Consider the following 16,374-nt stretch of genomic DNA (forward strand, 5'->3'; position numbering starts at 1 on the left):
TTGCTAGGAAAGAGGAAAAAGACTAGGCATTTTCCTGATTAAAATAGGAATGACTAGTAAAAAAGAAACATGAATTTGCCATTATGGACTTTAAACACAAGCCTAAAGGTATAGATTTGTCTATAATTAGATTTTGTAGTAAGTTTCCTTTCATGAAATCTCTTCTACTTAAAAGGAATTAGGTCAGATTTTTACAAGGCTTGTAAGAGTATCTGTGACAGATTTATTTAAATTCTTGTGTTCCATTTAAAACGTGCCCTTCTACCTTCCTACAGCAAGTGCTGAATAAGAGTGACCACAACTGCTGACTACCATTGGCAACAAGTAATGTTTACAGCGGCTCACATGGAGATAACATATACTTCATTCATTCATTCATTCATTCACTCCTTCTTCAGGGCCTGTGTTAGGTTCCACAGTGGGAGTTGGCAAAAAACCATGCTTGAGATTTTCAGACTGGCAGGGAAGATAAGACATATATACCCAGGTAACTATTAAGTAGTATTAGGGGAGAGAGACAAAAACCTGCTATAATTCAGAGAAGGAATGTGGACAAATCTAGTCCTTAACTCAGTGTGCTTGTAAAGTAAAAATGTATCTTTCAGGAGTATCTAAGTGACATTCAAAAACTTACAATTGAAAACGACAGTAGAACTTATAAATTCTGTGGTTGTTAAGCTGGCCACATCAACTCTATCTTTCAATTCTGGCCTTAAGTTAATTTAGAATTCTGCTTTCCTTTCTGTCCAACATAATTGTTTTCAATACCAGACTGGTAAAATATGGTCTTGACCAGCGTCAATCACATCAATTTTAAGATTTAAAAGATGTATAATTTTCAAATACATTTTTCCCTGATTATAAAATTAAAACATACTTATACAAATTCAGACAAAAAAAAAAGAGATTAAAAAATTAAGTTCACTCTTAATCCTCCACCCAGAGATAAAGCTGTTAATTTTATCATATTAAATTGAAAAGACATAAAATTTAATGGAATGTACTATCTTATAATACAAATTCTATACTTAATTCAAGGGAAAGAAATCTGTTCTTTATATCCTCATGACTATGTTCTTGTAAAATCTCACAGATGCTAACTTGACATACAGTATCACACACACACACAAAAAACTGAATGTAATGCCATGAATAAGAAGAGTTGTAAACTAAGACTGTTCTACCAGAATGTTGTACAACTGCTAAATTATGAAGTTATACCAGAATAAAATTTAAAAAAAAATTCTGGCTCTGGCTCAGAATACTTGCCAAAATTGTTCAAAACCCCAATGTAGGATGCCAGTGTGTACAACAGTGCACAGTATTTTACTCTGTATCTAATTATTACTTTGGACAACTGGGTTTTCCAGGCTAAGGATGTGTACAGAGAAGAGGGACTGTTGGCAGGATGGTGTAGAGCAGGGATTTCCAAGCCTTCTTTGTTCTTAGCACTCCTAGTGTCTCAATAATTTTTTTCACAGTGTTCCAAGGCCAAAAGAAATAGCCAACAATCCCATTAATCACATCATTTGGTTCAAACTATTTAATAACATATATTATATGTCCTAACAATTTAGTAGCCATTAAAAAAATAATACCCATAAACTAACGGAAATATATTTTTATTTCAATCTTAAAGAACCACAATTACTTATTGATGAGATGTGTGCACTGATGCGCACGCACTGCAAGACTTTTAAAAGTTTGGAATCAGACTGGACACCCCCCCCCCATTTTGTGTTCCACACTAATTTTTGTGTGGCACTTGTGTGTACTTCCTTTTTATCACAGCAACTGCCAAAAAAACTACTTTGCAAAGATATGATGTCATCAAACAGAATGCAGCAGAATCTAATGCAGAAACTGGGAACTTCTCTGAACTAGAGGTTCAACCAGTATCTGACAGATGTTGCGGATCCCTGTGCTGCCCTTGTGAGTTTACTGAGGCACTCCAGGGTGGCTGTCTTGGTGCAGAGGTTGCTAATTTTTACTATAGGGCAACCTTATCCCCTCGCCCTATTATCACTGCAAACGTGGTAGGTAATCCCAAATAAATGGCTGTCCTTGAAAGATTTGATGCCTCTGATGTGTAAACTGGTGGTTCTTTTATTACAGAGTATAGGGGTTCAAATTGGGATATGTAATATTCCTTACATATAATGTAGACCAAAAACACCTGCCTTTTCAAAGATTCCCATGGAACATACATGCCACTGGCCAACAGGTCCCTATGGAGTCACTTTCAGACTTTTATTTACTTCTATTCATACAAATGCTTGTTATAAATGACTGTTACAATCTTACAATCTACGGGCTTTATAACAAATAATCCTATAATTAAATATATAATGCAAAAGGTGGCTGAATATTACTTGCAAATAATATAAAATATGCATCTTAATATTTTGCTGGAAGAAAGGAAGATGCACTAACAGTCTCTGGTTTATAAGCCAGTAATAATCCATAATAAAGCCATAGTAATTTTAAAAACATTCCATGGTAGGCAGAGTAATGCCCTCCCTCCCCTAAAGATATTCATGACAATATCTGGAATTTGTGAATATGTTACTTCACAAGACAAAGGGGATTAAGGTTGAAATGGGACTAAAGTTGCTAACCAGCTGGCCTTAAAATTGAGAGACTATTCCAGATTATCTTGGTGGGCCCAGTGTAATCATAAGCATCCTTAAAAGTGGAAGTGGAAGAGCAGGAAGGAAGAGGAAGGCAGAAGGGTTCAGAAGCAGATGTAATGATGGAAGAAAGGCACAGATAATGCGACGTGAAAAGAACTTGACCCAAGGTTTCTGGCTCTGAAGGCGGAGGACAGAGCCATAAACAAGGAATGTGGGTGACCTCTACAAGTTGGAAAAGGCAAGAAAAATGATTCTTCCCTAGAGTCTGTTCACATTTTGATTTTAGCCCAGTGAGACCTGTGTTAAACTTCTACCCTATAGAAATGTAAGGTAATAAATTTCTGTTGTTTTCAGTTGCTAAATTTGCATAACTTTTACAGCAGCGATAGAAAACTAATAGACTCTGAATTGATTATATTAATAATGACAACAAAAACAACAGCAACTAAAAATGTTTCAGGTCTATCAGATAAGCTAAGTAAGCTGGCTATAATATACTTTCAACGGGTATTTCCAGTAAGTTTTACTTTATATTAATGATGTAATAAAACTAAATGTAAAATAAACCTATAGAGGCTGGTTCAAATAATTTTACTGAAGTATACCATAGTTTTTTTGCCTTTGTTAATTTTTATTATTGTTTAACAGTGATATAATGACTATAACCAGGATAAAAATCTTTGTATTATGCTCTGATAGGAATTTAAAAAAAAAATAAGCATTTCCATGCTCTACATTTTAAGGCTAAAGATTATACTTCTTTTCCATATGAAAAATACCAATTAAAATATTTTTAGTTATTTCTTGGACTCTTTAGATAAGATGATAGTTTGATGACTGGACAAGATAAACTTTTTTGTATATTTAACAATTACTTATAGAAAGCAAGAAGAAGTCCTACTGTCAGAGTTATATGCATTTCTATGAACAAAAATATTTATTAAAAGTTCAAAAATAGCGTATGTTCACCTGTGGTTAAAGGTAGGTGAGTGATGCTGTTCAAACAAGTCAGGGTGAACCACGTGGATGACAGCGTAGCTCCAGAAAACAGGAGGAGAAGAATTAGTTTCAGCATACCCCTGATAAAATCTGCAAACCTAAAAACAAAAATGTTCTATTAATTCTAGTGGGATTTAAAAATACTATTTAAACAAATGACACACTTTCATTAACTACTACTTGAGGAATTTTCCATGTATTCTTTTAAAAGACAGTTTTGTGTGTTTTTTTAAACAAATTTTCTTACATGATGTTACTTTGTGATAATTTTTTCTCTTATAAAACACAAAAAAATGGCATCTTTGTTCAGGATCTACAATTTATAGGATATATTCTGAGTGTTTAAATTTTTTTTTTAGAGACAGGATCTCACCACTGCCCAGGCTGGAGTGTAGTGATGTGATCAAGGCTCACTGCAGCGTCAACCTCCCAGGCTCAAGCAATCCTTCCACTTCAACCTGCTGAGTAGCTGGGCTAAATAATTTTTTTTTTTTTGTACTGACAGGGTTTCCCTATGTTGCCCAGACTGGTTCTGAACTCCTGGGCTCAAGGATTCTCCCACCTCAGCCTCTCCAAATGCCAGTATTACAGGCATGAGCCACCATGCACGGCTGATTCTGAGTTTTTAAGTGCCACTGTCATTTTCTTTATATTTTTCTATACTTTCCAAACATTCTATAATGAATATATATTATCCCAGTTTTGAAGATCAGGTTAATTTGTTGCCATGAACTTGCAAAGATCTCTCTCAAAATTCAAACTCACTCCGAGAACAAATACAGATGCCTTCACCGGAGCCTCTCAGGTCTTATGTGACCTGCTGCCTGCCACTGCTCTCTCTTTTCCTACTGTTCTCCAGTTGGATGGCCATATTTCTCTTTCTCATACATGCCATGGTTGCTTACCACAGCAACATGTAGCTTCTGTACTTGTTCCATCTGCCTGGAATGCTGGTACCACCCGGATCTTCACTTGTTACTCCTGCTTACCCCTCAGGTCATTCAGGTCTCAGTTCAAAAGGCCCTCTGGGCTCAGTGAAGAAATCTTTCCCCATCCCATCTCCACTTTCTATTTTATTTCTTCATAGCACTTTTTCTCTATTGGAAATTGTCCTGTTTTTGCATTTATTTTTTGTCTTCCCTACCAGACTGTAAACTTCCTGAAAAGAAAACATACACAGCATCTAGCATAGGAATATTATTCTTCTAAACTTGGGACTTTTATAGTATTTTAAGTTTTCATGTTTGAGTTTTCATGAAACTAAAGAGCATCTGGTAGAGATGCTTATCATTTAGCTATGCCAAAAAAATTTTCCACTTGCCAGCTGCTTTTCCTCACCTGCAGATTAACTGTTGATTATATAGGCACAATCCTCTGGCTGCACAATTTATTTTGTTCTTCAGAATTGTTCCTGTTATAGAATAGCTGATCCCATCTCAAATACGACATTTACTATATTCTCTCCACTTTGAATTTTCTAAAGTTAATTTTAATTTCTATTGTAATGATGTGACTGTCTTTCTTAAAACTTTGAATACTGTCTTCTGTTTTGTACTTATTTGACATGATATGGTTAATCATGTTTGTGTTTTCTAGAATAAAATGACTTCCTATGAGAGCTGATGCCATCTTTTGGTGGGAAAAATGAATTAACTTTTGCCCAGTGACTTAAATTTGTCCTCAAGCAGAAAATTCTTACATATGCTGAAAAAGTTTCCACAACTTTACAAAATGTTCCTCAAGAAAATCCAAAAGACTGTTTTAATCCCACGCTTACCTAACAGTTTTCAGATTTACATTTTGGTATGCTGCATAAACTTATTTGTCAGATACAGAGATGACAAGGGATAAGAGAATCAAACAGGTTTTTGGTACAAATCAGAGCTGAATTGCAAGAATGTGTCACAGAAACGGATCATACAAGAATAAACCGACAGCTGTAGTCTGCTATTTTTGGAGACCCAGTCCTTTTGAATAGGCTGATACCACTGAAGTTTATTATTAGGACCAAGAAGTACCTTTAATAGTGGTCTTTAACAACATAATTACAAAAATATCATCCAAAGCACTCATGTCTACAAGGTAGCTCTGTTCTAGGGAATCCCTAAAAATGGTGTTAGGAAAGTAATTTTAAAGTTGATTTTAGGGCTAGGAAATAACTGAAATTGATTTCAAATCCCAGAGGAAGGGCAGTATTTTTTAGAACGTCCATTTCAACAGATGAAAAGCAGAAAAGTCCTCAGTCTAACTTTTCCCTCTAGTTGTATCGGTATCTAGTTAAAATTAAGGGGTACAGAAGGAAAATAATGAGAAATAAACATTTGAGACATCATTTTTGATACATAATTGTTCCCTCTTTGACCAATTTGGTGCTCAGAACAGGATGTGATCAATGATGACTCACTATAATTCGCTTGGAGATTTAACTAGAAAAATGAGGTGTAATTCTTGTCAAAATAAGACAGGTTGATGTATTTTTAATATCAGTGATTTCCTACAAATACTATTTTCCCCTTCTGCTTCTTTAGTTTTTAGTTTTCTTATATTTTCCTAACTTAAAACTTCAAATAAAATGATTTAGAAATTACAGTGTCAATTTATTCTTTTAATATCCCTGAAACACTATACGAACCATAAAGTCTAGGTATAACATTATCCCATATCAATTATATTCAAGTATTTAGATGTTGAGGTGATATATGGCTCTTATTTGATCTTCCCAAACATGTAATTAGATTCTCCTCTTCATGGTAAAGTTGATTGCCTAATTTTGTTTTTGAGCATAGTAAAATGATTTGGGAAGTGAATGAATATTATCTCTTTGGAAAATACCAAGAGTAGTTTTATAGGCATTTGCCTAAAAGAATGACATTTTAATTCTTTTCCTTTTTTTTTTTTTTTTTTAGAACAAACGGGACCTTTTTCCTTCTTCTGACTAATTCTAACAATGTGTTGTTGTAATAGGTTATGATCAAAGAGAGTGTGATGAAACTGAAAGTCTTCACAGACATTTTGCATCAAAAAGGGATAACCACAGGAAAATATCTGCCAAAAAAGACCATAAATATACAATATCTGCTAATCAGGACATTGCCTGTTCATGGAAAGTTCTAATGACACTTCTACGAATGATTTCTTCTCAAACCTTTTAGTCTCCACGACTATTAATTTGTCTTTATTATTACATTACCTTTTTCGGGCTCCATTTATAGATGTTGTTCTCCAATAACACGGAAAGAGGCAGTTTAATTACACTGGAAATACATTTCCAGTCTCCAAAAAAACACTCGAGGAAGGGACTACTCCAGAGAAACTTTCTTATAGCAGCAAATTCTCTTTTTTTTTTTTTTGAGATGGAGTCTCACTGTGTTGCCCAGGTTGGAGTGCAGTGGCGCAATCACTGCTCACTGCAACCTCTGCCTCCCGGGGTTCAAGCAATTCTCCTGCCTCAGCCTTGCCGGTAGCTGGGACTACAGGTGCTCATCACCACTCCCAGCTAATTCTGCGTTTTTAGTAGAGACAGGGTTTTGCCGTGTTGGCCAGGCTGGTCTTGAACTCCTGACCTCAGGTCCACCCACCTCGGCCTCCCAAAGGGCTAGGATTATAGGTGTGAGCCACCGTACCCATCCCGTTAGCAGTAATTCTATATAACGCATGTGAATTTTCTTTTTCTTTTTTGAGACGGAGTCTCGCTGTGTTGCCCAGGCTGGAGTGCAGTGGCCGGATCTCAGCTCACTGCAAGCTCCGCCTCCTGGGTTTACGCCATTCTCCTGCCTCAGCCTCCCGAGTAGCTGGGACTACAGAATTTTCCTGTAGTCTGAACAAGTACCCTTTCTGACCTTTGCTTGTTTTACTTTTCTCTGAATTGCAATGTTTATTTAGGGGAGCCTATTTATCTTCAGGCTTTTTTCCCCTTCCTCTGTCCACTCACAAGTTTAACAAAATATTCTCACCTTGCCATAGCTATTCCAACAACACAGCCTCCAACTATGGACCAAAATCCAATCCAGCCAGCATCTACCTGTTAAGAAAGAAGCAGACACATTTAATATAAGACGATCATATTGCAATATTAAAGGAATGAAAAAAAGTCCTCTATAATCAGTATGTTAATAGCTAAATGGATGAAACAAAAGAATTCACGTGTAACTAATGTATACAAACATCTAAGAAAACATGTCCTTGATTAACTTTTTATTGGAATATTGAAGTCAACAAAATAATCAATGTCATCAAACAGGTATTTTTCAAGTATGTACTACATGCCTAATGTTGGACTAGGAACTCTTAAAATTAAGAAAAGGATGGAAGATAGTCACAGCCCGGAAAAGTTTAAATATAACCAACATAGGAAACTGCTAGGTAATAACTGGATGCTAAAACATGGGGCAACAACTAAAAATACATCAGAAGGTGGAAGGCAGGGGGAAATGTGGGGCTGAGCAAGAGAGTAGACAGAGAAAAAGAAGTTGAGCTGGGTTTCAAACGTATAGCTTGTTCCCCTCTTGAGAAAACATTTCCAGCCCTGCCATTTACTAACTGTGTGACTCTGGGCAAATTATGTCTTTTTACCTATAAAATGGATTAAATGACATAATTTGTATACAGTACCCAGATCAGTGGCCAGAACACAGGAAGTGCTCAGTAAACATTAGCTGTTATTATTATTACTAACTGATGAGGCTTCTCCATCTATCTAGTCTCTTTCCTGCCTGTGTGGCCACACTTTTTCACAGCAATCTATGAATGCTGCCTACATTTCCTCATCACTCCTGTATCTTTAACTCTTATTATGACTTGGTTTCTGTCCCAACTGATACTCTAGGTCTCAGTTCCTGCATTAGTGGAATGGGGATAATAAAGTTTTTTGAGGGTTAAATAAGTTAATAAATGTAAAGTGCTCAAAACTTGTTAGTTGTTATGAAAGAAAATTCATGTCTCTAATAATACTGGTACATCTTGTCTCCTCTTTCTCCTTCCCACAACCATCATGCTTGCTTTTATTACCTTCTTACTTCTTGAACCTTGTAAGAGCTTATTAAATGGTCTTCACAATCTATTTTGCTCACTGTTGCCAGAATAATTATCCTAAGCATTCCGCGTCCCTGCTCGGAAATAGTTACTGGCTTTCCTTGTGGTTACAGGATAAAGTTCAAACCTGACCTGGCACTTGAGCATTGTCCAAACTAGCTTCTACCTTTTACTGTTTTTCGAGTCATATTTTTCATTACACTTGTGACAGGGATTGCCAGCTGTCCACCAAACGATTTCTTCTTCTACCTGGGTACTTAGCTAGATGACCTGTCCCAGTTCCTAGCTGGAACAGGTGACCATGTGTCAGCTCTCATTAATGGAAGTGAGCATAAGTGAAGTGTGCCACCTCCAGGTTAGAACTTGAAAGAAGGTGTATGCCTCCTCCATGCTTTCTCTCCCTTCCTGTCAGCTGTAGTCTGGATGTGGCTGCCCAGCTGCACCCATGCATATAATGACAAGGTCCTAGGGGACAGAAGAGATACAAGTGGAAGCAGCCACCGTCTCTTAAATCAGTGTGAGGAAAAGAGCTGTCCAAACTGTGGACAACTATCCTAGATTACACACACTGTCCCAGATTGCAATGTGAATGACAAATACATTTTTCTTAAGTCTCAGAATTCTGGAGTTCTACTTCTCCCAGGAGGATAGCCTACTCTAAGCGATACAGTAACTTTATATGAGTCTTTTGCTCTATTGGTGTTTGCTGCCGGAAGCAAACATGAAGGCTCTCAGGAGAAAGATAATATCCTGAAGCTTAAATTATCTCTGTATAGTTTTTCATACTATTGGCATTTGAGGAAAGATAATTCTCTGTTCTGTACGACCACTCCTTTCACTGCAGTGCATTTGGTATCTATAATCCAAGGCCCACTAGTCTCCCACAAACAATTCCTTCTATCCTCTAGGTGAGTGGGGTCATGCTCTAGGTTAAGGACCACTGCACATCTGGCTGTACTGATGCTGGTACTTTCAGAACATTTTGTACTTTTCTACCTGCTTTGTTCATGACATTCGTCTTAGTTAATAACATTCTACTCAATACTTAATTTAAAAATTAAAAAAAATTGCTTTCATTTAATTTTAAATTCTACTTTACTTAATAACTGATATGATTCAGGGTCTCTATATCTCTCAGAGTTTGTACCAAGAAAGATACTTGGAAGGGCTTTTTAGGGTTTACAACATGAAGCACAGATCTACCAGATCAGTATCATTTTTTGTGTGCATGACTGGGGCCTTACTCTGTCACCCAGGCCAGAGTGCAGTGGTGCGATCTTGGCTCACTGCAGCCTCTGCCTCCAGGGCTCAAGTGATCCTCTCACCTCAGACTCCCAAGTAGCTGGGATTACAGGCATATGCTACCACGCCCAGCTAATTTTTTGTATTTTTGGTGGAGACAGGATTTTGCCATGTTGCCCAGGCTGGTCTCGAATTCCTGAGCTCAAGTGATCCACCTGCCTCACCCTTCCAAAGTGCTGGGATAACAGGTGTGAGCCACCATGCCCAGTCAAAATCAGTATCATTTAAATGGGTGCTACACTTTTCCTTAACAGAACTGAGCATACTCGGAATACCTGCCATCCAGAAAAACAGGTGAGAAAACTAAAGGAAGGCTTTCTTCTTACAGTAAAGGTGCTGCTATGGTCTGAATGTTGGTGTCCCTCCCAGATTCTTATATTGGAACTTAATCCCTAATGTGATCATATTAAGAGGTGGGGGCCTTTAGGAGGTAACGAAGGGATGAGTGCCCTTATAAAAGAGGTTGAAGGGAGCTGCCTTGCCCCTTTGCCACATGAGAATGCAGCAAGAAGGTGCCAACTTGGAAGCAGAGAGTGAGCCCTCCCCAGATATAAATTAGTTGGCACCTTGACCTGGGACTTTCTAGTCTCCAGAACTGTGAGAAATAAATTTCTATGATTTATAAATTACCCAGTCTAAAGTATTTTGTTGTGGAAGTCTGAACAGACTAAAACATGTATGCTAGGTAATTTAGATTAGTATTCTGGTTGAGAACTAGAAAATCTGGGGAAAATTTTATCTGAAGGCATCAGAGAGATAAGAAAATAATGCAGAATTCTGAAACCATGATCTAGGATGGGAAGATAATCTGAAGAGATAAGCATGGTATTTGGAGACAATTTTCTTTTAGGGTTGTCTGCTAATTTCAGAGAAGGTGGCTAAGGGACTGAGAAGTTACTGACAGCCTCACTGACCTAGAAGAAAAAATACCAGTTTAGGGCCTGCTGTGGGGTGGCCTTGTAAAAATCCCACATTTTAACTGGGCACTCTGAAGGGCTATACCTAAGAGTAGGAGGAACTAGAAATGGAACAGCCTCCTGAGGGACTAAAGCCCAGCTTTAAGTGATCTCAAGCTCTGAAACTAGATTAAGGTGAATACCAGACTCCCACCAGAAAAAATATAAATTCTCTCTGAAAGAAAACAACATCATCTTGATACTTAAATTATCTCCACAGTTTTTCATGTACTATGTCTAGCACTCAATCAAAAATAACTGAATGCATAAAGAGATTTTTTAAAATTACCAAATATCAAACATATACATAGACCTACAAGGGACCAAGATAATGGAATTATGAGATACAAATTTGAAGTAACTATTTTTAATAGAGAAAAAAATAAGATCAAGCATTTCTGCTGAAATCTGTCAACTATAAAAAAGAACCAAAGACAGGTTTCTTTGGTGGTGGCTCATGCCTGTAATCCCAGCACTCTGGGAAGCCAAAGTAGGCGAATCACCTGAGGTCAGGAGTTCAAGACCAGCCTGGCTAACATGGCGAAACCCCTCTCTACTAAAAATACAAAAATGAGCTGGGTATGGTTGTGTGCGCCTGTAGTCCCAGGTACTGGGGAGGCTGAGGCAGGAGGACTGCTTGAACCTGGGAGGCAGAGGTTTCAGTGAACTGATCAAGCCGCTGCACTCTAGACTGGGTGACAGGGCAAGACTCCATCTCAAAAAAAAAAAAAAAAAAAAGAACCAAAGACAAATTTTATAAAATTTAAAGTAACTCATAGATGAATTTAATAGCCTATTTGATAGAGTTGAAAACTGAAATAGTGAGTTGGAAGAAAAGATAGCTAAAATATCCAGTCTGAAGCACAGGAAGGAAAAATAATATGTCATAACAACAACAACAACAAAAAAGTGGGTGATGGCCGGGCTCGGCGGCTCACGCCTGTAATCCTAACACTTTGGGAGGCCGAAGGGGGCAGATCACGAGGTCAGGAGATCGAGACCATCCTGGCGAACACGGTGAAACCCCGTCTCTACTAAAAATACAAAAAAATTGGCCGGGTGTGGTGGCGGGCGCCTGTAGTCCCAGCTGCTCGGGAGGCTGAGGCAGGAGAATGGCGTGAGCCCGGGAGGCGGAGCTTGCAGTGAGCTGAGATCCGGCCACTGCACTCCAGCCTAGGCGACAGAGCGAGACTCCGTCTCAAAAAAAAAAAAAAAAAGGGGGGGGGGGGTGGTGAAGAAAAGAAAGGTAAAAGAGTGGAAAATTCCAAAAACAGAGTTAAGAGACTTAGAGAATACACTGTAAAGGTATAATGTATATAGTTAGAATACCCAAAGGAAATTAGAGAAAACAGAGCACAAGTTTTGAAGAGACACTGACTAGAAATTTTCAGAAATTAATGAGAGACATCAAGCTAACAAGACAACATTCAGTAAGTTATGTAAACCTCAAGTAGAATAAATTTAGAAAAAGAATGCCACCTAGTTGTATCAAATCAAAGCAAAACTGCTGAAACTGATGATAAACAGAAAATCTTAAAAGCAGCCAGCTTTTAAATTTGAGAGCTGACTTCTCAATTAAAACAATGGAAGCCAGAAGAAAATGGAATTTTTTTTTTCAAAGAACCAAAAGAAAATGACTGTCAACCAATAATTCTATGCCCAACAAGATAAAAACGTTAAAAATGAAGATAAAATGAAGACATTTTTAGACCAAAACAAACAATAAACTAAAATGCAAACCCCAAACTAAAGAATTTGTCACCCACAGACCTGTACAATAACCAAACAAAAACACTAATGGGTGCTCTTTAGATAGAAGAAAGATGATTACAGATTTGAAGACTGAAGATAAAGAAATAAAGAACAAAATGAATAAATATGAAGATAAATTTGAGTCAATGAATATCAACTGTATAAACAATAATGTCTTAAGCAGTTAAAATATATGACAGTAACAGCCCAAAAGATGGGAGAGGGTTAAATGAAGTTAAAGGGTTCTAAAAACCTTAGATTATCACAGAAAAGGTAAAATTCCAATTTGATAAGTCAAGTGTGCATTCTGTACTTTTTAGGGTAATCATTAAATAGTAAAAGAGTCTATAACTGCCAACCTAACAGAGTCAGGGGAAATTGAAGTAATAAAAAATACTTAATCCAGAAGGTAAGAAAGAAGGCAAAAAGAATAGAAAGGGCTGAACAAAATAAAGACCAATAGTAAGATGGTAGGTCTAAACCCAAACTTGTCAGTAATTATATTAAATATAAATGCACTAAATACTCCAATTAAAACACAAAGATGGCCCAACACGGCCCACACTTTGGGAAGCCAAAGTGCAAGGACTGTTTGAGCTCAGGAGTTCCAGACCAGCCTGGGAAACATAGAGACTTTGTCTCTACAAAACTTGAAAAAATTTGCTGGGCATGGTGGCGTGCACCTGTGGTCCTAGCTACTTGGGAGGCTGAGGTGGGAGGATCATTTAAACCCAAGAAGCTGAGGCTCCAGTGAGCCATGCTTCTGCCACTGCCCTCTAGCCTGGGCAACACAGCAAGATACTGTATCAAAAAAAAAAAAAAACAACTCAAAATAGATTAAAGATTTAATCCTTTTCCCGTTTGCCCTCAGAGTACTCGCCAGAGGCGCTTTTGCAGCTGCAGCATTTACCCCAAGATATCTTCGCCATGAACTATCTTGCTTTTATGACTATTTTCACATCACTCTTAGTATATCAACTTTGGAGACAAAAGACATCATTCTACTTATAGCATTCTGTTTTTAGTAGTAGTATTTCCATTTACAAAACACAGTAATTCTCAACTGCTGAAAATGTCAAATCCTAGAAAAAGGAGCATTCCTACATGTGATGTTAACATCGTTCTCAAACAGTCATTGGCTAGAGATTCATTTGAGGAATCTGATAGACGATTCTGATGATTCAGATGATTCTGATGTTAGTTCTATTTAGAAATAACTCCAAGAACAGTTTTTATATTTTCATATTGAAAGCCAGTCAGATTTGTTTCAGCATCAAAGAGCATGTTTATATAAAATTAAATGAGTGCTGGCAGCGAGCTGCACTTTTTTTTTTCCCCCTAAAAGGGAAAAGGGTTCAATGTAAGACTTGAAACTATGAAACTACTAAAAGAAAACACTGCCGGGCGCAGTGGCTCAAGCCTGTAATCCCAGCACTTTGGGAGGCTGAGACGGGCGGATCACGAGGTCAGGAGATCGAGACCATCCTGGCTAACACGGTGAAACCCCGTCTCTACTAAAAATACAAAAAACTAGCTGGGCGAGGTGGCGGGCGCCTGTAGTCCCAGCTACTCGGGAGGCTGAGACGGGAGAATGGCGTGAACCCGGCAGGCGGAACTTGCAGTGAGCTGAGATCCGGCCACTGCACTCCAGCCTCGGCCACAGAGCGAGACTCCGTCTCAAAAAAAAAAGAAAACATTGGGGGAACACTACAGGACACTGGTCTGGACAAAGATTTTTTGAATACAGCCTCAAAAGACAGGCAACAAAAGCAAAATTACACAAATGGGATTACATAAGACTAAAAGGCTTCTGAACAGCAAAGGAAACAATAGAGGGAAGAGAAAACTTACAGAATGGGAGAAATATTCACAAACTATACATCCAATTAGGGATTAATAACCACTATCTATAAGGAACCCAAACAACTCAACAGCAAAAAAACCAATCCAATTAAAAAACAAGCAAAATACCTGAATAGACATTTCTCAAAAGAAGACACACAATGGCCAACAAATATACAAAAAGAAATGTTCAACATCACTAATAATCAGGGAAATGCACATCAAAACCACAATGAATAGCATCTCACCCCAGTTAGGATAGCTATCACCAAAAAGACAAAAAGTAACAAATGCTGACAAGGATACAGAGAAGGGGGAGTGCCTGGACACTGCTGGTGTTAAAGAAGTACAGCCATTATGGAAAACAGTACAGAGGTTCCTTAGAAAACGAAAAATAGAACTACCATATGATGTAGCAATCCCATTTCTGGATATATACCCAACAGAAAGGAAATCAGTATATAAAAAAGAAATCTGCACTCGCATGTTTATTGCAGCACTATTCACAATAGCCAAGGTTTGGAAACAACCTAAGTGTCATCAACAGATGAATACATCAAGAAAATACCGGATATATACACAATGGAATATCATTCAGTCACAAAAAAGAATGAAATCCTGTTATTTGCAGCAACTTGGATGTTAAGTGAAATCATGTTAACTGAAATAAGCCAAATACAGAAAAACAAATATTGCACATTTTCACTCATATGTGGGAACTAAAAAGGTGGATTTCAGGAAAGCAGAACGTAGAATGATAGTTACCAGCTACTGATGAAGAAGGGTGGGAGGATGAAGAGAAGCTGGTTAAGGGGTACAAAAATACAGTTAGATAGAAAGAGTGAGTTCTAGTACTCGATAATACAGTAGGGAAATTACAGATAACAATAACTTACTGTACATTTCAAAATAGCTAGAAGAGTTGTAAGGTTCCCAACACAAAGAAAAAATAAATGTTTGAGGTGGTGGATAGCACTCTTACCAATCTGATCATTACACACTGTGTACAGGTATCAAAATATTATATATTCCCCCAAAATGTGCAACAATTACATATCAATTTTAAAAATAAGAAAAATAAAATAAAAATGTTAAAAGCTGCTGATTTCAATAGCTTCAAAAAGTATCAAATACCTGAGAATAAAGCTAACAAACACACAGAAGTATCTTTGCTGAAAATTATAAAGCATCATTCAGAGACATTGGGACCTAAGTAAATGAGGAGAAATATAATGATCAAGGTTCATTATAAAAACTCAGTTATAAAGCAGTTAATTTTGAAAATGATTTGTAGATATAAACACTCTAATAGAAATCCCAATAAAGGGGGATATTTACTAAATATCAAAACTAGTACTTATTTATAACACTAGTATAAATAACACAATTTGGTATTGGTGTAGGGACAAAGAGACTAAAGGAATCAAGTCTAGAAATACACCTGTATATATAAGGAAACTTGCTTACAACAAAGATTAATAGAGGGCAGTGAAGGAAAAAAATGATCTTTTCAAACACTGATCCTAGGTTAACAAATATCTATGGGGAAAAAAGAAACTTAACCCCTATCTTATAATAAGTACAAAATCAATTCTAGGTTTAAATTCTAGGTAAATGTGACAGGTAAAAGAACAAAGCTCTGGAACAGCACTGTCCAATAGAACTTTCTTTGATGATAGAAATGTTCTCTATCTACATCATGCAACATGGTAGCTATTAGTCTCATGTGGCTATCCTGCACTTGAAAAGTGCTACACAACTAAGGAAGTTATTTTTTACTTTTATTTCATTTCAATTGGTTCAAATTTCAAATTAAGTTTGAAGTTTATTTTGAATGTGGCTAGTAGCTACTATACAGG

The 16,374-nt window shown here is 37.2% G+C and overlaps 1 protein-coding gene across 1 annotated transcript in view; it reads right to left on the reverse strand.

Annotated features, from left to right (window-relative positions):
- SLC49A4 (solute carrier family 49 member 4) overlaps positions 1–16,374 on the reverse strand; it is an 86,266-nt gene that overhangs the window by 17,001 nt on the left and 52,891 nt on the right. The window contains exons 6-7 of the mRNA XM_033211018.1: positions 7,586–7,653; positions 3,603–3,730 (exon numbers count right to left, since the gene is read on the reverse strand). Coding sequence (XP_033066909.1) covers positions 3,603–3,730; positions 7,586–7,653 — 196 coding nt within the window. The remainder of the gene's footprint in view (positions 1–3,602; positions 3,731–7,585; positions 7,654–16,374) is intronic.

The sequence above is a fragment of the Trachypithecus francoisi genome, unplaced genomic scaffold (assembly GCF_009764315.1).
Source record: "Trachypithecus francoisi isolate TF-2019V2 unplaced genomic scaffold, Tfra_2.0 Lachesis_group0, whole genome shotgun sequence".
NCBI lineage: Eukaryota > Metazoa > Chordata > Mammalia > Primates > Cercopithecidae > Trachypithecus > Trachypithecus francoisi.